Source organism: Parasteatoda tepidariorum, chromosome 9 (assembly GCF_043381705.1).
Source record: "Parasteatoda tepidariorum isolate YZ-2023 chromosome 9, CAS_Ptep_4.0, whole genome shotgun sequence".
Lineage (NCBI taxonomy): Eukaryota > Metazoa > Arthropoda > Arachnida > Araneae > Theridiidae > Parasteatoda > Parasteatoda tepidariorum.
The window spans coordinates 26,550,719-26,573,545 of NC_092212.1; the positions used below are offsets into that span (position 1 = coordinate 26,550,719).

Below are 22,827 nucleotides of genomic sequence, written 5' to 3' on the forward strand. Positions count from 1 at the left end.
ACTTGTCCACTATTACTTATAAAAGTGCAGGCCATATGGCTAGATTCTTAAGTTCTGATAAAAGTTTTATGAGAGATCCATTTGCTTTAAAAATTTCTACTTTGGTTCGCTACCACTAGAAAGAATTATTTTCAAAATCCTCATAAGTTGGAGCGTATGCATTTCCCAAAACCCCAGGAGTGTACTCGTATTACAGATTAGGAGCCTCTGATCTAGAAGAGTGCTGAATAAAAGGTTACAATAACGATAAGAAAAAGGAAATAATTACTCGTCAGCAAGGTGCCTGGCTTCTCTTGCAATTTCAGACATTCTTTCAGACTGCTGACCAAATTTTTCAGATCTTTCAATAGCTTTTTCTAATGCGGATATTCCTTCAGTTTCTAGGTATTTTCTGGCACTGATGAGAGCATCATGTGCACTTTTGATGATGTCTTCAGCCATCGATATATTTCTTTCACCAGAACCTCCAATTTCTTTGGCATCGATTATCTTATTAGCAATCACACCAGCTGTTTTATTCACATCTTCCAATCTATTTCGAAGGTCTTTCAGTTTATTTCCAACCTGGCCATCCAGCTCTAGAGAATAAAATTGTTGACAGACTCCCTCAATTAAAAGAACAGCAAACCAAATTAATATTAAGTTCAAATACACAATATAATTTCACTTCTTTTTTTAAATTGTCAGAAATAAAGGAAGATTATTAAGTTATTGAAAAATTAAATTAAAGTTAAGTTTTGATGAAGATTATTACACGTGTTTTTCATAGAAGCTAATGTAAGCTTGAAATTTTAGCTACAAATGTTTTGATGCGCTAAAAATTGTTACAAAGAAAACCTTTATGTATTTAATTAGTGTTCATAGCGGCCAGCTAGCAACATCATAGAGGAAAATTTCTTACAGGTAACAACATTTATGCAACATTAAATAAATTGTTTTACCCAGTATAATAAATCAACAATTAAAACATATATGTAAGGTGTTGCAAAGGGTCAGTGATTAAGTGGAACTCACCTGATATTATTAAATACATAAAAATAAATAGAATGAATTGGATGGCCCACGTGATTCGAATGAGTGATGACAATACAATAAAAAAGATACTGCTTTTTAGACCCACTGGAACAAGAAAGCGGGGAAGGCCGCGGTTGAGATGAGCTGACTCAGTGGAGTCTAATTTTCTCACATTTCATGAAAAGAATGGAAGATCAAAGATAAATCGGAAGTCGTCATGGAGAAATCTTCAGAGGAAGGCATTGGTTTACATTGGGCTGTCTGGCTAACTATGATTATGATGATGAAAGTGGGACTCAATCCCCAGTGGTGGCCAAAAGCTCACTCAGCTTTAGATCAGTGGGTACCAGCTTGTTTGGGAAGTAAAGGTGGCAAGTATGCACTGACTACCATGCCTTCATCAGATTGTTGGTCACAAAATTTAAGGACATAATCTCCATAATTCCACTGGCTAACAATAGCCTGTTGAAGGAATGCTTTACCATAATTTTCTGTATGTATAAGATCTGTCAGCCAGCTTTCAGAGGTAGCTTAATTATTTGAAATTCTTTTTTTACTCTAATTATTAGTATACCACTGCTCTGTTAAATACTAAAACAATTAGTGCTCAACAGTACTCAACATATATAAGTTTTCAACATATATATTTTACAATTACATATAATGAAATACTACTAAACAATTAGTCAATTGCTTAGTAGTATTTCATCATATGTAATTGTAATATATATATAAATTGAAGATATATAAATATAGACAAATAGAGAGGTAAATATGGAGAACAAAAATGTCCATAATATTTTATACTTTTATTTTACCAACAGTCATTAAATATAAAAATTATTGGCCTTTTTTTCATCTATATCATCTTAATGGTCATATTTTTATCTGAATGTTATGTTACGTAACGTTATCTAAGGTAATTTTTTTTTGCCGTAAGACTATAAAAGATAGATAATTCTTTTTGTATGTAACTGTTTATAATCATTGACTCTAATGAAAAACTCCCTAGAGATACTTATTAACAAGCTAGTAGTATAAGAAAATATGTTTCATATTAGGAAATATGTTTCATATTATCTTCAAAGAAAATATGTTTCATATTATCTTCAAAGAAATAATGCATTTAATCTTATCTCAATAATTATCAAATGATGATTTAACAAAAATTATGATAAACTAAGAAATTATTTATACAATATGAATATCAAAATAAATTTAGGTAAATAAAAATCAAGAGATAATACAAACCGGTAGAGCCTAAAGCTTCTTCTAATAAATTATTAACTTTTTCTTGCACTTTTGCCAATTTCATTACAAATTCTTCATCATTCAACAATTGAGGATTATCTCGTAATGCCTGCAGCAATTCTTGAAGTTCAGCCAATTTTCCACGATGAGCATCAGCAGCATCTTTAACAAGATTGTAGCAAGGAGGGCAGTCTGAAAGATTTATTTAAGGAATTAAAAATATGGTATTAACCCTTAAGACATTGAGCCCTTAGGAAAAATTGTACTGAAATTTCCCTTTATATACTACACTTCTATTAAATAACATAGGTTAAACTGTATTTCTTTCTTTAAAAAAAAAAGACAGGAAAGTTGCCGTCTTAAAGTTCGCAGAAAACAGGACAGACACACAAAGAATTTCTTTAAAAATTCAGTTTGAGGCCCAAAATTTCAGTGGTCCAAATAGTTCAAAACCATTAAAATTTGACTTTGACTACCATCAAATATTTATGTCCTCAGACCAACAATTCATATGAAGGGAAAGTATTATCTTTTTTTATTATGGGTCTTATCTTTCAGTCTGCACTTTTGTCACAAAATAGTATATTTCATCATAATTGTAACCTATATCATAATTTTTAATTTAAATTCACTTTATTATTTTCCTTTATTGCTGTCCTATAGTTCGCAAAAAACAGGACAAACACACAAAGAATTTTTAAAAAATTCAATTTAATGCTCAAAATTTTAATGGTCCAAAACCATTAAAATTTGACTTTGACTACCATCAAATATTTATGTCCTCAGACCAACAATTCATATGAAGGGAAGGTATTATCTTTTTTAATTATGGATGATTACTGTTAAGATTATTTTAATTAAAATTTATTTTAAAAATATGAAGATACAGAAAATATTTCTCTTAACTTATATTTAAGAACATAATTTACTGATTTTGATTAAGTTTATTTACTGTATTTTTAATCTTTTAATTTTGTCATTTAAAAATGTGTTTCATTAATTTTCTATAATGAATGTTAAAAAAATCCATCTCGGCATAGCTGATTAAAACTGCTTACAATGAGTTGGTATATGTATCTGCGTAACCAAAATGTTTTAAATTCAATCACAGTTACTGTAGGTTTCTCATGCATTATATCCAAATAAAAAAACATTTATTTACTGTACTAAATATTTTTTATATCAGGTAAAATATCTTATCTATTGTACTATATATATATACACTTTTAAAAATAAAGATTTAAAAAAAGATATAAATACAAAATAGGAAAGATAGATCTTACCAACACATCCAGCAGCTTTGTTATGAGTATTTTCTTTGCAACGCTCACATTTACGTCCTTCAACATTTGGTTTACAAGGACACTGTCCAGCTGGGTCACACTGGGGTGATGTTGAACCAATTGGATCACATTCACATTCTAAAAATATAATTGCTCTATAATAACATTGAAATTTCAGAAAAGGTTTTTATTAAAAACAGGGGTTGGCAATTTTTTTGGCAGTTTTAACCATAGATAAAACCATTACTTCTAAAAAACCTAAAAAATTGCATTTATGTACTAGAAAAATACAATTTACCTCTTAAATATCACATTGCAATATTTATAGTTAATTATAAAATTTCTACTTTTCTTATGGAATTTAACATATGTGAAAAGGAAATGACCTTTAAAAATTTATCAACCTACTTAACTTTTCAACCATTGAGTAGTAATTTATTTACTTTGCACTAGAGCTTCACAATGGGCTATTGGCGACGGTCTGGGAAACATCCCAGAGGATGATCCGAGGACATGCCATCACACAATTTAATTCCTCTGCAGAGGAGGTGGCACACCCTGGTTTGGTTGCCCAATAACTTGCACATGCAATCGATCACGGTACAATAGCACAGTTTAAGGAGGACCAATACTGTGCACCCTCCGTCCCTTCACAGGCTGATCAAAGTGGTCACTCACCCGCTCACTGATTGCTACCAGTGATGCTTGACTTCGGCGATTCACTGAGAACTGAGCCTTAATGATCAGTCCACTGCTGGATGCAAACAGTTCCTGTCTAAAATTTTACTGAAACTTTTTCTGCAGTGTACTACTTTCCCATTAAATAACACGGCAAAACCAATTTTTTTGATTATTGAAATCCAGCATCTGAAAGTTCATAAAAATTCAGAACTAGCGCTCAGACAGATAGCTATACTTGTAATCTAAGTCACAATATTCTAACAAAAGATCTGCTTGAGGCTCTACAGTTACAAAGTTGCTTTAAAGATGTTCCAATACCAGAAAAAGAGCTATTTTTATCTCATATAAAAAAAGGTCATATAGAACTCTGACTTTAAAAGTTAAATTGCAAGATGTGCAGATTTCTCATAGTAGTACATATTTTTATTAAAATGTATTAGATTCTTTTTTCTTTTGTCAAATCTGTTTACAATTTAATCCAAATTTATAATTTGAATTTAATACTGTTTTGTGGAGACTTTAAAGCAAACAAAAAGATCCCTGGAAGTCACAAACATGAAATAAAATATTTCCATTTTAATAGTGTGAAAACTAAAATAATAATTGCACTGTGTAAAAAATTCATGGAGTCTGTAAGACGCTCTCAATAAAATATGTTTTAAAACAAACACTCCAATAAAAATTAACCCTTTAAAAGATTATTTTTTCTAGTACTGTTATGTTTAAATTTCTTTGGTGGCAAGATTGATTTATAAAAAGAAATTAGAAACACAACTATTGAGTTTATTAATAAAAGTAACTTGATTTTTAAGACCATTTTTGTGGAAAGGTGGGTGTGATTTTTAAAATCTTTACTTATTGTTAAAAATTGCTTATAAAATTGAACTTCTATGCTTATAAATAGTCAAATTCATAAATTCTGCGTTTATAACAACAAATAAACTTGATAAGAAATAGCCAAATGAACAAAACTCTAAAAAGTGCAAGAGAAATCAGCTTATCAGTGTTGGCCTCATTTCATGACATCACACCAGTTCCTTGTTTCCTGCAATTAGGTAAATAAAGCCCCTCAGAATTTTCTTTTTTCTGGTAATTTCTGACGTTATAAGCAGAAGGCCAAACAAATCATAGTTGAGAAAATAGTTTCCAATAAAATTAATGAAGTTGGTTTTAAGTATAATTATAAAGCCTTATAAAGGGTTAAAAAAAATAACAGAGTGCATAGCCAAATTATTCAACAAAAAAAGCACCTTTTAAGCACCTTTCAAGCACTCAAAAAATATTTTTAAGCACTTTAAAAAAATATCATAATCAGGCAGGGTTAGAACGTTTTTGACAATTGACGGTTTTAACCATCATGCCGGAAAAAAAAATTTGGCATTAATTTGGACAATTGTCAAAAATCATGAAATTTTGAATCCCGTAAAATGAATTACTCTTTTCATATGCTACAGACTGGCAATACGCCGAAATAGATTGAGATTGAATTAATTGCGAAAACGTTGAATAAAAGAATGCGAACGAAGCCTTTTTGCATAATTTGTAGTGAAAATCAACATGATAAAGGAAAAATCTCATTTTGAAAAAGGGAAAATTAAGCACTTTTTAAAAACATCCAATGAGAAAAGCATCTTTAAGGGCTTTTAAAAAACGAAAATCAAAAATAAGCACCTTTAAGCACTTTTTACCCCCCCTGCACCCTGATTAAATAAATAAGTATATCTAATTTTTGTACCTTTACACCCTTCAATTGAAAATCCATACTGAAGGGGCATGCACTGATCACATTTTTGGCCAGTAACTCCCAGACGGCAATGACACTGACCAGAGGATATATCACAGCTACCATCTAAGGAACCTATGGGATCACAGTTACAGTGCTCACAGCCATTACCACTCGCTAAGTTCCAATAACCTTCAGAACAGACGTCGCAATGCTTTCCTTCTACATGAGATTTACAGGGACATTGCCCAGTTGCATAATTACAGACTAATATGTTTAGTTCAAGTTCTTTCAACACAGTTCCAACAGGGTTGCAATTACAAGCTGAAACATAAATTCAAAAATGAACTTGTAAAGCATCTCATAATAACACAGTAACTCATAATAACACATTAACTTTGTAGTCACCATTGAACTTATAGAGTATCTTTCGATAATATACTAAGAATAGTATTAAAATCAAAAAACAATAACTTTGCAGTCTTCTTTGAACTTATACAGTATAGGATAATACAAGGAAGAGATTAAAATTATTATTATTCCTGCTGGTATTATGTACATTTAGGAGAAAAAAATTTCACATGTATGAAATTTAGTGAGCTATTATGAGTGTTTAATTTAATTTTGTCCATCACAAAAATTGGGCCCCAGCAATACCCATGACTTATAGAGTATCTTTCTATAATATAATAATTAATCTTTCCATAATATAATAATTAATTAATATCAGAAAACAATATTTTTGCAAGCCTAAACAATAACCTTATAGTCTTCCTCAAACTTATAGAACATCTTTAAGTTTATAGAGTATCATTCTATAGTACAGTAATTAAGAATAGTATTAATATCAGAAACAATGCATTTGTAATTCTAAACATTACCTTTGCAGTCTCCTTTTGGCAATGCTAGAGCATTACCATAAAATCCAGGCAAACATGATTCACAGTGACGTCCTCCAGTGTTATAGACACATTTTAAACATTCACCAGTTACCCTAGAAGTTTTACGAAATGATTAATTATTAAATTATTAGAATAAATTGGAATGAATTATAAATTATATGAGAATAAATTATTAAATTATTGATTAAAACCACTTACTATATCAAGAAAAATAAGACAGATTAACTGAGTTTTAATGAGTAAAAGTTAACTAGAGTGATAAGTTAAAATGATTTTATCTATAGTACAGGAAAATTTGAAAATCTAGTAATCTATACAATGGTGAAAATCTATCAGCTAAGTATGAGATAATAAAACATCTTTTACATTCTCTGAGTATTATATACAATGCTGGGAGACTATACAACTATTCATATTTTGAAATATAATGATGTTATGTTTAAAATGAATGATTTTATACCATACCTATCACAGTTACCTATTGCATTAAAATCAACATTTTCATTGCATTCACATTTTCTGCATTCTCCTCGTGAAGGTTCTCCAAAATATCCATCAATACAAAGATCGCAGCGGCGACCTGAAAAAAATTCAATCAGAAATCACTAAATGCTTTAAGTCATAATCTGAATATTTAGAAACATTAGAGTGAATAAACTTAAATGTTTGCTTGTAACACATGTTACATTCAATTAAGTAAAATTATTAACATAGTACAATTTAAAAGAGGCCTACATCATTTGTAAAAATAGGAAGACAAATTCTTAAATTTACTATATATTTACTATATAGACGCCCGGTGGCTGAGCGGTAGCACTTCGCGCTGTCATGCCACAGGTCCCTGGTTTGAACATCGGGTCGGGCAAGGCTGACTCGGCCTTTCATCCCTTGATTGGGTCGATAAATGAGTACCAAGCATGCTTGGGAACTAAACACTGGGCGTTCCGCGTACAGCTGACCACCTGACCGGAACATCTGCTCCTGCACCACAGAGCCCAAGGTCGAGAAAACTGAGATGGGCACAGTAGGCCTTGGCCCTCTATGAGCTGTCATGCCACTGAGTTTAGAAGTTATATATTTAAGACTTCTCTGTGCACAAAGAACATAAAAATATTTTTAAAATTAATTTATCTCAAAATTTTGACTTTTAAACTATTAATACAATTACAAATACAGAAAAAGTCCCTCGTAAGGACAATTCACAATAGCAAATATAATTGTTGTTCTAACGAGCTTGTTGCTATAACCAAATACACATATTTAATCTTAAAATAACAGCAAAAAAACTAAATAAAGTAAAGTGCAATTTCAATTTTTGATATTATTGATAGCACTAAATGTTGATATCGATAGCAAGTTGTCAAGAAGAGAAATAAGAGAGAGGTATGGTAGATATTTGGTACAGTACATAAAAAGCACATTTTTGAAGTGTTCATCAGGTTTTTTAAGAATAGCTGAATTTTTCTTAACTAAGGAAGAAGATAACTTAGCCAGTAGTTACCCACATATTTGTTTTATATAATTATGAATGTTAATTTAAAAAAATAGTACTTATATATTTATGTAATCTGGCAATAGGTCAGTACTACTTCAACTTCTAACTATGCAGCTTTTTCTTTGTTTACTTTTTTGACAATCCCTTTGATTTTTCTTTATTTCTACCAGAAATATATATTTATGTCTTCCATTTTGCACTCTTCATTATAACATAACATACTTAAACCGTAGAGAAAAAAAAATTTCTACAAAAAAGTTTGTTCCAATAGTTTGTAATTTTTAAGTGATTATAAATGTACAATTTTTTTAATATTAATGTTAGCTCTTTGATGACTAAGAAAATTGTCATACTGAACTTCTCGTAATATGCCATACTCGTTATAGTGAGTTTTAACTGTATCTAGACTTTTTTTAAAAGTACTCTCTATATATAACTAAATCTTAACCATATAATTTTGTCTTTTGTAATAATAATTTTTTTAAACACATACCTAAATTTTTATAAACATCTACAATGCATCTTACATTTATGAATTGTAACTGTAAATGATAATTTAATAAAAATTAATAAAAAGAGAATTTTTGAGAAGCAAAGTAAAACACCCAAAAGACTTATTCACGGAGGAAAATATATTTTTTAAGAATTGTATTGTTACAAACCAGCATATCCTTCTGGGCATTCTAAACAGGCAACTTCATTATCGGGTAAAATGACACAAGCACCATTTCCAGGGCAAGGGCAAGGTTGGCAATCATCTGAAGTCCCCAATACAGCATTGCCATAATATCCAGATGCACAATGTTCACAATTGTCCCCTGCAGTGTTGTGTTGGCAAATGCAACGTCCTGAAATAATTTATATTCAGTTTCATTTTCATAAAGAAAAAACTTCAATAATATAGAATGAAAATATAAAAAAAAACTATAAAATAAAGGGCAATTACATGAAAATGTGATTTTAGTTTAGTACTTTTAAAATAATACAACTATTTGTTATAAATAGAAGTATTTATTTAAAATATTCAAATGAAAACTAAGTTGAAGCTAAGTTTTACTAACACTTAATTCTCATCTTACATAGTATCTAAGAAATTAGTAATAAAACTTGAAACATTGAAAAACTTTTTAGAAATTTTAATTCATTCTCTAAACAAGTCACTCAGATTAGGCACATTGAAATTAAAACCTATAACAGTATGGAAAATCTAATACACAAATTACCAATATATACACATCTTTGTAGTAAGATTGAAAATTAGAAATAAAAATAATTAATTATTTACAGTTAGATTAACTAGAAATATAAATAATTATTAGTTAACTCTTTGACTACTAATGGGACTCATTTGTCCCAACAAATGTTTAAAAATGGACATCCGTATCCCACCATTAAGTACGGCCGGGACATATATGTCCCAGCCTCTAAATTGATAACCGCTTGTCAGAAAAATCGCAAATACTAAATTTGCCTTATATGTGATCTATTTTGTCCTTTTGAATAATAAACGGGACAAAAAAAATCATTTTTTTAAATTCGTAGTCAAAGGGTTAATGACAGGTCTCAATTTATGCCTAGACACACTAGGCCTACTTTTAAAAATCACCATTTTTATATCAAAGCTTATGAAACATCTAAATTTTTATAAATTTCAATCAATATTTTATCTTTTAGATCAACTAAATTAAAATAAACCAAATTTTCTATTTTACTCTTTGTTTGAATAAGCAAAAAAATTAAATTTTAAAATCACATTATCAAATTAAAAATAAATGTGAACATAGAAAGAGTTCAAAACAAGACACGAAAAACAATCTTCTAAAAAATTGTAATTACCAGTTTCAGGATCACAATATTCAGCATGTCCATTACAATTGCATGGAACACAACGAGCAAATTTTCCACCATTGGGTGGATCATGCCTATAGCCTGGACCACAAGATTCACAAAATTGTCCAACATAACCTTCAGGACAGGTACACATTTCCACCCAAGTAGCCTCAACACCAAGAGGAGATCGGTGAGCAGAATCCAGGTGAACATTGTCAAGGTATCCAGTTCCTATAATATGCAAAATTATCACAGTTACCAACAAGAAAAAGAAAAATCTAGTGGATTATATGAAACAGAGATGCCAACTGCTCCGGATACCCCAAAATAATTAAAAAACAAAGTAAATTTTGCAAATATTTTACTATTTTTACTTACTTTTTGAAAGGTATAGCATGACTTAAGTCCTAGAAAATGGTGAATTATATAAGCCTACGAATTATTTAGAAATAGTGGTGGATGAAAATCTACTAAATTGAATTTATTAAACCAAGAATCACATTTGATACACTACCACTTTATAGTTACCACTTAAAAATATATATTTGCTGTCTGGAGCAAGTTGGCATCTCTGATGAAATCTAATAAATTTTATGCTGCTATAGTGTAAGATCTAAAGTATTTTAGACATAGAACTTTAAGGATTTTCATAGTCAATAAAATAAAATACTATATAGCACTAGTAATTATAAACTTAAATTGGCTGTAGTATTTTACATTTATAACTAAACTGACATTAAACGGAATTGAATAGTCTTCTTCAACAAAGAAAAGGATAATACTTTGAGCCATGTAGGCTGAAGCAAAAAACAATGAAAATAAAGTGCAAATACACTCTATAACACAAAAATCGACGCACCAAGGAGTTGTCCGATTGAAACGAAAATTGGTGAATAGGAAGACAATGTATAGAATAGTAAATGATTAAAATTTCAAAACAATTGAATAATTTATTTCAGAGTTACAGTAACAAGTTCAATAAGGTGTTGACCCGCCTCTAGCCTGGATACAAGCTGCCACACGGCGTGGCATAGACCGATAAAGCTCCCGGATGGTCTCTTGCGGTATTTCCTGCCAAATTCGATCCAATTGTCGAACGAGGTCATCAACATTCCGTGCCAGATGCAATCGCCTTCCCATCATATCTCAGACATGCTCGATGGGAGAGAAATCTGGTGATCTGGTAGGCCAAGGAAGAGTTTGACAAGCTTGCAGACAGTTCATAGGAACATGTGCCATATGTGGTCTGGCATTGTCCAGCTGAAAAACCAGCCCAGGGCGCTGCAAAAGGAACGGTAGCAAAACAGGTCTTAGGGTGTCATCAACGTACCGCTGTGCAGTGAGTGTACCTCTAATGACGACCAAAGGGGTCCGGCTGTCAAAGGAAATGGCACCCCAGACCATAATGCCTTGTTGAGGGCCGGTGTGGTGTGCAATAGTGAAGGCAGGATCCCCCCTCTGCCCTGTGCATCTCCAAGCACGTCTTCTATGATCGTCAGGACACAGATGGAAGCTGGATTCGTCGCTAAAGACTATGCGTCCCCAGTCGGCATCATTCCAGCCATATCTGTTCAAAACATTCATGCATACGAAATTTCAAAGCAATCGGATGATTGCTTCTTTGTGCATCGATTTTTTTGTTGTAGTATACTCTCATTTATAATAGAGTGTATACTCTCATTTATGCTTTATTCACATTTTTTTCCTTGCTTTAATAGTCTTTTTATTTTTTTCTATATTTATGAAATTAAAAACTTAATTAATGATATATATTCATAATTCCTTTTTGATTGCTATAGCCTATTCCTTAATTAATTTAAAAAAATAAAGATACCTGAAAAAATGTAACATTGTAGAATATTTAAAATAGAAAAACTTTAGATTGATTACTATAAATTAGACTTACTCTAGTATTTAGTATTAATACTTATTTGAACACTCAAGCAAGCAATAAAAGGAGGAAAAAATGGCAAAATCTAGTAGATTTGGAAGCTAAGAATTATTATTGTTATTCTTTAATAAAATTAAATTAGTAGCTACCTTAGTATTAGTAGCTTTAATAAAATTAGTAGCTACCTTCAGGAATATAAAGTATATAAATATACAAAAAACAGGAGAAACAGGCAAAATCCAGTAGATATGGTTAATATGAAGTCTAATTATTTAATAAATTTTATATCAACAAAACTATCACCTTTAAATTTAAGTAGCTACCTTCAAGAGCATAGGTTGCTTTAACTTTTACAGCAGTTAAATTGGCTAAAATGCTGATGAAATCGTAAGCCAGAAATAAAATGAGTATGAAATCTGCTCTGATAACAATTTTCTTACAGAAACTTTTCCATTTTAGGAAACTTTGTAAAATACTCAAAAATCAAGAGTTCAAGAGAAACATACAAAATTCAGTAAATATAGCAGCTATGAATTATCATTATTATTAAATTATCATTATTATTGAATTAATAACAACAAAATTATCACAGTTAAATTTAAGTAGCTACCTTCAGGAGTATAAGTGGCTTTCATTTTTATAGTAGTTAAATTGGATAAAATGCTGATGAAATCGTGAGCTGTAAGCCTTGGATTCCAACCATATGCTGAATGTTCATGAAGCCTGAATTTGTAATTTTGATTGGTGGTCCCAGGAAGTGGATTGCCTTGACCGAAAATCGGTAGAGATATTGATAAGCCAGCACCTTCCAAAACTATGTCTTCGAGGGTAGCTTGAGGTCCTTCTTCTCCGATTCTCAGAGTAAAACTTAAGAACTGATTATAGGCAGTACGTTGATCCCCTAGATATCTGTCTGAGAAAATAGAAATACAAGAAATAAAAAATTCACATTAACAATGATTTGTTGCAGTAAGGTTCCGAAGAAAACATAGAAATAGTTAGGTATTATTTGACAATAATTTCTAGGAAAGCAGGAAAAGGATTGCCTCAATTATTATCAAGTTATAAATAAATATGAACTAAAAGCAAATAGATATATAAACGTTCATCAATATAATGTAATTATTTATAATTTTAAGAATGTAAACCTGTAATAAACTTAAAACCATAGTAACATCATAAATGAAAAAAATTAAAAGCAAAAAAACGGAAATGTTTTCAATAAAAAAGAAATTTTTCTAAAAAGTTTACAAAAGTTAAACATTCTTGCAAATTAATCACAAAATAATATTTTCATACCATAAAACATAATTTTTCACAAAGAATAGTGAGCAAAGCTTAAGCAATTGTGTCCAACTAAGTTAGAAATGCAGGATCTGACATATGGGGCCCAAATAAGACTTAAAATAGTCAATGAATGGCCTTCTGCTTTTCAACAAAATAAATGGAAGGAACTAGATAAGTAGAATATGCAATTTTATAATTTTTTTCAAGCGCAGCTGATTTTAATAAACTTTACAAATAAACGAAACTTAAAATTGCACAATGTAGGGGAACTCAATTGAAGGAAAAAAAATCATAGAGGTTCAGTTCAGAGGGCGAGAAAATATTTCAAGCACTAATTAATTATTTAATTAAAGATTAAATTTAATTAGATTACTTGTAATGTTTCTATAGATAGTCAGCTTATTTTAAATTTTGTTCAGCTTATTAACACTTATCGTGCATGTATATTTGTGATCAACCCAAAAATCAAAAATGAATAAATCTACTGTACAGACATTTATTTTTATAAAATTTTCTTGAATAAGAAATAGGCACTTATATGACCATTTTCTTTAAAATTATGCGACCATTAAGAGGTTAAACAAAAGATCACTTAGGAAATAAGTGATTCTAAAAATATGTAGGGAATAATTGTTCTTCTAATGTTATATTATATTTTAAAGCTGATCAGTACAGTAAAAAGAAAATACTTAACTCACCAGGGGCAAGAAAATAAACAGGATCTCTTCCTATAGCATTAACTTCAATGCTTTGAGTAGAAGGATTGTACTTAAATGGAATATCTCTCCTACCATAATCCACAGCATTCCATCTTTCTTTATCTAAAACAATAACATATCGAATTAATAAATAAAGAGAAAAAATTACTTTGAAAATTGTTCAAAGAAAATTTCAGGAATAATAATAATAAATAAATAAAAAAAAACAGATCAATATCTCTTAATATACAGCCTTACTCTACTTTGTACATCATTAGACATACAAATTTTTAAACCTACTCGTGGGGAAAGTAGACATCGACAATGTCAAGCTTCATCTATGAAGAGGTACCCCACCATAGAATCAAGTTAACGTGTTTCATAGACTAGTGAATTGGAATTACATATTTGTAGTGGTAGATACACTACAGTACTCCCCCACCAGAATTATATCGGTGATAGAATTCGCTGAACGGATACCACTAGTTCAGGGGTGGCGAACCTTTATACACCAACGTGCCATTTTTACTAAAATATTGCTTAATGATATCGTAGACGTGCCGTCAAATAGTTTTAAGTTCGTGATTATTGGTAAAATAATAATACTAAATACTATCAACTTAAAACTCTTTATTTACATTGGAAGAAAAATACATATTGCAATGTTTCAGTTATAAATACATTTACATTTTGCAATGTCTCAGGTATAATTCAACTTAAAGTAACATCAGTGTGACTTCTGTTGCTGCAGATTAGACGACAAATAACTTATATTAGGTTGTTAGATGTTAGTTTTAGCAAGACTGCTAATTTTTTTTGCTAGTTACTTATTGTTAACTTGTTTTTTATGGTTATTAATTGTTTTTTAGCATTAATTGTTAATTTTTTTATTAATAATTATTTATTATTTTGTTTGTTTTTGTTAATTTTAATTTAATTGTTACATATGCTTCATAGTGTAATAACATTTGTGTAATAACAATTCATAGTTCAATAACAATTGCGATCGGTTGCGTGCCCAAAATATTGTGTCACGTGCCATAAATGGCACGCGNGACATTTTCTAGCAAAGGCGGAGCTCAAAATCGCACTCAAAAACTGTGTGCTTAAGTTTTTATCTTAGGGAAAGTAGCAAAGGAATTTCCCTCTATTTTGTTATATTTGAGGGGAAAAGGGAAGTGATAAGGATTACTATTGGTTTATGAAAGAAATCTAGCGTTTCCCACACAGAGCATAGGGAGATATGTCCTGCTCTTAATTAAATGCATAGTTGAGCCAAAAATAGATTTAAGAACAGGATGTGGCTTTTAAAAGTGTGAGAAAGAATTTGGAATAGAATAATTAATTAGTAATAAAGTAGGAGTTGTTTTATAGCAAAGAAACTAACGTAAAAAGATCAATAGAAGCTTTTTATGTTACATATATATATATATATATATAATAAATCTAAAATAAAATTTTATTCACAAAATAAAATGAAACTATCAAACAAACCTCTCGCAAAAGTACTATCAACAGAATAAGCAGAATAACCAGGAGCACTTCTACACACAGAGGAATGTCCAAAACAGAAGCAGGGTAAGCAACCAAACTCATTGCTGTCTTGAAGATCAAAGTAGCCAGGCTTGCACCTAATAAACAATGAAAAGATGCATTACTCAGAAATAAAAATGTTTTTTCAAGCTAAAACTCATTCATACGTAATCATATAGAGGGTGCTTTATAATTACCACCTTTCCTAAATATTTCTAGAATCCTTGTTAAGAATTAAAAAAATCACGTTACGGTCAATAAAACCTATATTTAAGCGAGGAATAGATCTGGGCGATATATTGTGAAACATCGATATTTCCTAATTATCACATTAACCAAGACCAAAATACATTATCACTATTTATCATAAATATGATAAATATTAGGAAATATTGACAAACAATAAATACCATCAACACGATAAAACCCCAAAAATATCAAAACTTGATAAACATCCTAACTCAATGAATACTAAAAAATACCGATGTTTAATGAATACTGACTATATCGCGACCCAATAAGTGAAACTCACTACCGTGAACTTTTTTCTTCACATGGTGTTTCACAATTCAAGAACATTGTCGACAGAACTGTCTTCTCTTTGAAGCGCTATTCTTCTCTTTGCTTAGTGCTATTTCCTTTGTTAATAGTGGCAAGAAAACATTGCCCGATGTAAAAAAATATGTAAATTAGTTATATTGAAAATATCTCAATATATTGTAAAATATCAATATTTTCTAATGATTCTGATATCGCTTAGCATTAGTGCAGAAAAAGCAAAAATACTATCAAAATCTTAATCAAATCTACTGTCAAACAGTAAGGAAAATGAGATGAAAGACGTCAAAAAAAATTTGACTGTCTGATAAAACTTGAAATTCAAATCCTTTTCTTCCTGCAATAAAACAAATTTTGATGTTCTCAGCCCCATCTTCTTCAGTTGTAATTCATTAGATTTCAAGAGCGTTTTAGCTTTTATTTAGCCTAATATACTTTTTTTTTTCTTTATCTTCGACAAGGTTGTTAAGAATGTAGATAAAGGGCTGTACAAATTACAAAATACCTAATAAATTATAAAAATGTGACATCCCACAATAATAATTTTAAATATATAAAATTTAATATTACTGATCACAACGTTGCCCTTCAACATAGTCTTTGCATCGGCAAACACCAGTAATGTGATCACAGGTAGGAGTGTTATCGATACTTCCAGCAACATGGCAACCACAGGCTCTGAAACAAATTTATCAAGAAAAAAATAAATTATTTACATATGCAACTGCATTGATAATTTCAAAGAAATAAAAAAAAAGCTTAAAAAAATTAGCAAAATTCAGAAAAATAAGTCAAAAAATTTAACAAGATCAAATAAAATTCCTTATATCTCTATACATCAAATATTTATGAATCTCTATACATCAAATATTTATGTGCACCTTTTATTAGAACTTAATGACAATACTAATCAACTGTCTGAACATTTTTATGTCTGTTAAAATTATTCATAAGTGGTGGAAACAATTCTTTTAGTTTTCATCTATTAAAATACTAATTATTAGAATCAAAATATTAACTATCTTTGTTACAACCAGGAAAAATATTTTTTGAAACTGCAGAAATTATGCTGTAGTAGTAGAATATATATGTATGTTGCAGGCTATAGAGCTTGGAGTGCTATAGAGCTATAGAGTGTCTAGGCTTGCTTTTGGAGATCCCAGTCCAAAAATTTTTAATCTAAGCTCGAGATACATAGGATTATTTAGAGCTTAAGTTCACCCAAGCTTTGGATATATGTTGGATAAAGGCTAAACTTTGTGGTCATAAAACAAGAGCATCGAACAGAAGTAGCAGATAGCTATAATATTTTAAACCTTAAAAATGTCAAATTTTTTTATATTCAATAACTGAACCAAAAATTTGCTCAAAAGTAGCAAAAAAGGTTCACGAAAATTTTATCAAAATTGTGAATCCGCCCGCCCAAGCCTGAAACTTTTTTTTTGTGAACTAGTTCAAGTGAGTTAGTCCAAGTCTGCATCTTGCAGGGCTCTGGCTGAGCCCATTCCTCTCTATCGGGCTCATTGGAAAAGCCAGCTTTTTGCAAACTGCTGCAAACATTTTTCAAACGATTCATTATTTTAATGAATCGTTTAGGCGCATAGCTAAGTTTTCAAAACGCCAGAGTCCCAAACTAACTTATAACAAATACATAATTAAAAAAATTGGAAAGAAATGAAAGAATTTTAAACTAACCTGCAACCTAAATCTGAAAAATCATAGAAATTAGCAGCACATTTAGTACAACGCAAACCATCAACACCTGGTTTGCATGAACATTGTCCTTTATTATTGCACTGCAAGCTTCTCGATCCTGAAAATGTAAGAAATTGCTTTTAAAATTTTTGCACTTCAGTAGAAATATCTTAAACTGATGAAATTTTTTAAACAATATTAAAAATAAATTTTAAAAAATTAGTATAGTTTTTGATCAATTATTATGTTTTAGAAAAACTGCTGTTATAATGTGATTGCTGATAGCAAAATTATAAGAATTTATTTTTCCTCAGTGTTGATTTTTGTGTGTGTTTTTTAGTACTTAAACTTGTTTTACATATTTTTGTACAAGGAAGATAGATAGAGACTGTTATTTTTATGCATACATATACATATATATATAATGTCATCCTGGCATGTAGAAATAAATAAAATGAACTTAAATAAAGATTTTAAAAACTGTGAAATCCACAGCAATAACTGAAAAAAAGATTACTGATAATACCACATTTTTTTAGTGGTGCTATTTTGGGGAGGTTCTGGGGGACAAAACCCCCTCCGAAATTAATTATTACTTGATTAATATACCATTGTAGAGTAAGTAGAATGTAGATATAAAAAAGTTTCATCATTCAGTTTTTGAAATTTAAACGTTTAGAATATATATATATATATATATATGTATATTAGAAGGAGATAACAGATAATCCCTCAAACATACTTTAAAACTAGGTCACTGAGAGTATTTACAATGAAATCGAACAAGTCAAAAGGGGTTAATTAAATGCATTTTTCAAGATTCACGTGTTAGAATAAATAATATCGTCTTAAGAGTATTGAGATTTTAAAAAGTATGTGAAAATTAATAACTGATAACTGCGAAATAATCGAATGAAACAATTATCGAGTATTATCGAATAAATGTCTTGTTAACGAGATTTTACGTAAGTAACGAAATTCAAATTTCAGATTAATGGAACTCTGAAAAATTCTGGCGGATTATAAATTACTGATTCGCGGTATTCCACAAATCAGAGGAAGAATCACATGCCTGTGTGATTATATTAGCTGAACAACTTATCAGAATAAAATTCCTATAAACACTGCATTTTTATTAGAAAAAGATATTTTTTTGTTTTTCTCAAATAAAACATTTTACTCTTGACGTTGTAGCTATAATAAACTATAAACTCAAATAATATTTACGAAATAAAACTAAACTGTAATCAAGGCTAAAAACTCAGGGCACCTGATCCTAATGAATGCCATTTGGGCAAGCCAGATACAAAATCTGTATATAAGTTAATTGAAAGTTGAGATTATCACTTAAAAAATAAATTATACATATAAAATTTGGCATAATTTAACAACGATGTATCAAAATAAAGATATAAATGAATAGCACTTATACAAATGTAGTGATATTTATTGGTAATTTTTAATTATTCAGATTTTGATCATTTTGCAATCATTAAGAACAAATTTTGTAGCTCATACAGTACATTAAATGGAGAGATGTAACAATCAAGATAGTAGTGTTTTATGGCTAAAACTGTTCTAAATAATGCTCTACTCAAAACACATTTCCATGAAAATAATTTCAAATATTTAGAAATATGTAACAAAGTTTCACTAAATTGACCAGTGTCCCAGGAAAACTGAAAAACTACTTTCTAAAAAGTAATTCGAAAAACCAATGCTTCACATTTTCCAATTTAATATTCTGAAAACAAAAATCCCTAGCTTCTTCTTAGGCAGTACAGCCCGTCACTGGCCAAGGCCATCTCAGTCAGTTTTTCCCATCTAGATCTATTTGATGAAATATTTATCTATTAACTTCCAAGTCATTTGACCATTACTCTATCTAACCAGCTTCTTCCAGGTCTTAAACTTTTTCTTTCTCACTCTGGTTTTTTCCTATATATTTATCAGCGATAAATAATTGGAAATGGGATAAAATTATCAGAAACTACAAATAAAATAATCTAAATAATTGAAAAGGTAAAACGGTGAATTTTTTAATGTTCTTTTATAAATTTTACAACCAGGTTTTTAGATTTTTTAGGATGCTGGTCAGCTTACATAATTAGGATAGTACAATTAGACAAAACATTGGGCTCAATATGTAAATTAATCGAGTACCATACCTACGGGATCACAATTGCATGGAACACATCTTTCATCTTCCCTCAAATAAAAGTTTTCTTTGCATCTTTCACAGCTCACTCCATCAGTGTTATCTCTACAATCAGAGCAGTGACCCCCATGTCCAGTCTGCAGCCACAACTCAACATCAAAGTAACAAGAATTAGATCTACCATTGCAGTTACATGCTAAAAATAGATTTGAGGATTTAAGATAAGTAAATTAAGATAAAAAATAATGCGTAAAGTGATTTATTTATTTATTTATTTTTTATGTATATGAAAGTCAAATGAGGATTAATTATCAACCCTTTTTTGGTCCCTAAAATTTCAATCAAAAAATTTAGGCAAGAAAAGCCAAGAGAATTGTGGTCAGCATGTGCATGTCCACAATTAAGTAATTTTTTTAGCATTACATTTTTCTAGATAAAATGTCGTTGGACAAAAAACTTATTCTTTAAAACTTAAAAACTATTCAAATTTTAGTGGTTTATATTATGGACAAATCAATATTGAACAGTTTTTATACCACCACACTTTAGATGGTTAAATATGAAATGAAATAAAATGATTACAAAAGGTATCTTCAAAATTTGAATCACTTTATGTTATTAGTTATTACAAAGGTTCAATAGAAAATATGTGACATAATTTTCAGAAAATTTGGCCAATGTTTTTAAATAATTTTAATACTTTAAGACAATTTTGTGCCCCTTACTTAAATTTACTACTACAAGCTTGATTTTAGACTAGTTAATATCCATTCTTTTCAATAATGATTTTCATTTACTTATAAATAAATTAATAATCCTTAAAACATTAAATCTAAGTTAATAATAATCTCCCAAAATGAATGACGATTTGATAAATTAATTATTAAAAAGAAATGGGGGAAATAGTAGTGTATATTTTTCTATGTTCTGCATAGAAAAGTAGTTTTTTTCTCCAAAAAAAAACTTTAAAATTAGTTAAAAGTTTTGTTAAGAGATGGCGCTGATAACTGAGAAAAACTAGTAAAGGAATTTTTAAGAATAACCAACAATTGCTGAAATAATGTAGTACAGTCTATTGACAAAATTAAGAAAAGTATCATTATACATTTTTTGTAATTTGAACTTTTATATATATACAACCCCCCCCCCCTCAAACATACATTAAAACTACGCTACAGGTCAAACATTCAGTAGAAAGTAAAGTTTCATAGCTATTTTAATCAGCACTTTACTTATTAACCAACTGCCTAATTAACTACAAAATTTGGTTGAAAGAAATATCTAGTTTTCTGGACAGAATTGAGCAAACCGAACAATTATACCTCCTTCCTTTTTCTCTTTAATTAATTTTATAAATAGTCAGTCATTGTTGAGACATCCTGCAGTATAGTATTGCAGAGATGTCAACTTGCTGCGGACAGCAAATATATATTTTAAAGTGGTAGTTTATCAATTGCGATTCTTGGTTTAATAAATTCAATTTAGTAGATTTTTATCCATCACTATCCTTAAATATGTCGTTGCTTCATATAATTCACCACTTTATAGTATTTATGTCATGCTATACCTTTCAAAAAGAAAGCAAAAATAGTCCTATATTTGCAAAATTTCTTTTGTAGTTATGTACCGATTTTTTAATTATTTTGGTTACATACCTGCCAACTTTCAATCCTTTCAAGATCGATTTTCCTCAGTGTAGTAAGATGTAATTTAAATTACAATTTTAAACAGAAACATACGTTGCATTATTAACAAGCACATATAGATTACCAATCTAATATCGCGTATTTCTATATATGCTTATTTTTTAAAAAAATAGTGGTAGATAAAAAAAATTATAAATTAAGTTAATAAATGCAAGGAATATACAGAAAGCATACATTTTACTACCACTTTAAATATAGAAATAAAATTTTACGCCAAATGCGTAAAAGTTGGCAGGTATGCAGCTGGCATCTCTGGTATTGTGGCCTCATTTTATTACTTTCTTTTTTGCGACATTTGTTAATTTCTATTAAATCAAGCTAGAAAATTACGAATTTAAGTTTAAACATTCCTATAACCATTAATTTGCAAAGCATAAAAATAAGCATATTCTTAAAAAGCTTGAATGTAAAGTTAAAATTTCATTTCAAATTATAAATTTAGTAGTTAATGAAAATATTACATAAAATAATGCATAATTATTAAACAAAAACAAAAGATTATACCTTTACACTCATGAGCATCTGTAGCAGTAGCTCTAGACCAAGGTTGGTCATTATAAAATGGTAAACATCTTTCACAATCAGGACCGGCAGTATTATGTTCACAACGACACACAAGTTGAGTCTCCCAAGGAGCATCTGGATTTTGGTTAACACGAATGCATTCCCCTGCGTGTCCATTGCACTTACATCTGAAAAACAATTTTAAACATTTCACAATGCTGACTTACTTTAAGTTATGAAAGTTGATTGAATTTCATACAGTTAGACTTACCTTCCACCAACAGCAAAATCGGAAATTGCATAATAATATGATTTCAAGACTTTTTCATCGCCGAAAATTTCATCACCAAAAGAATTGACTCTATCTAAAGTAATGCGGATGTCAGATGCTGTTACCCATTCCTAAAAAAAAAAAAACGAAAAATTTAAATAAATGCTAAACTCATAACATTTTTTTATTAAAAAAATAATAATAAAGAAAGAAATGATAGAAAAACACTAGAAATGTTCCATCCATGGAAGAAAAACAACAGAAAAGAAGGACATAATTGAAGATATTCAGCATAAAGGAGCGATGTATTCGAAATGTAAGTTTTTTCGACTCCACTCTGCCAAATT

At 29.8% G+C, this 22,827-nt stretch overlaps 1 protein-coding gene across 1 annotated transcript in view; it reads right to left on the reverse strand.

Moving 5' to 3' along the window:
* Positions 1-22,827, reverse strand: part of LOC107452433 (laminin subunit gamma-1) — a 74,788-nt gene that overhangs the window by 23,043 nt on the left and 28,918 nt on the right. Inside the window, exons 3-15 of the mRNA XM_071185638.1 lie at positions 22,481-22,611; positions 22,210-22,397; positions 20,010-20,195; positions 17,842-17,959; positions 16,717-16,824; positions 15,550-15,686; positions 14,056-14,178; positions 12,681-12,983; positions 10,186-10,410; positions 9,012-9,197; positions 7,320-7,434; positions 6,834-6,946; positions 5,965-6,276 (exon numbers count right to left, since the gene is read on the reverse strand). Coding sequence (XP_071041739.1) covers positions 5,965-6,276; positions 6,834-6,946; positions 7,320-7,434; positions 9,012-9,197; positions 10,186-10,410; positions 12,681-12,983; positions 14,056-14,178; positions 15,550-15,686; positions 16,717-16,824; positions 17,842-17,959; positions 20,010-20,195; positions 22,210-22,397; positions 22,481-22,611 — 2,245 coding nt within the window. The remainder of the gene's footprint in view (positions 1-5,964; positions 6,277-6,833; positions 6,947-7,319; positions 7,435-9,011; positions 9,198-10,185; positions 10,411-12,680; positions 12,984-14,055; positions 14,179-15,549; positions 15,687-16,716; positions 16,825-17,841; positions 17,960-20,009; positions 20,196-22,209; positions 22,398-22,480; positions 22,612-22,827) is intronic.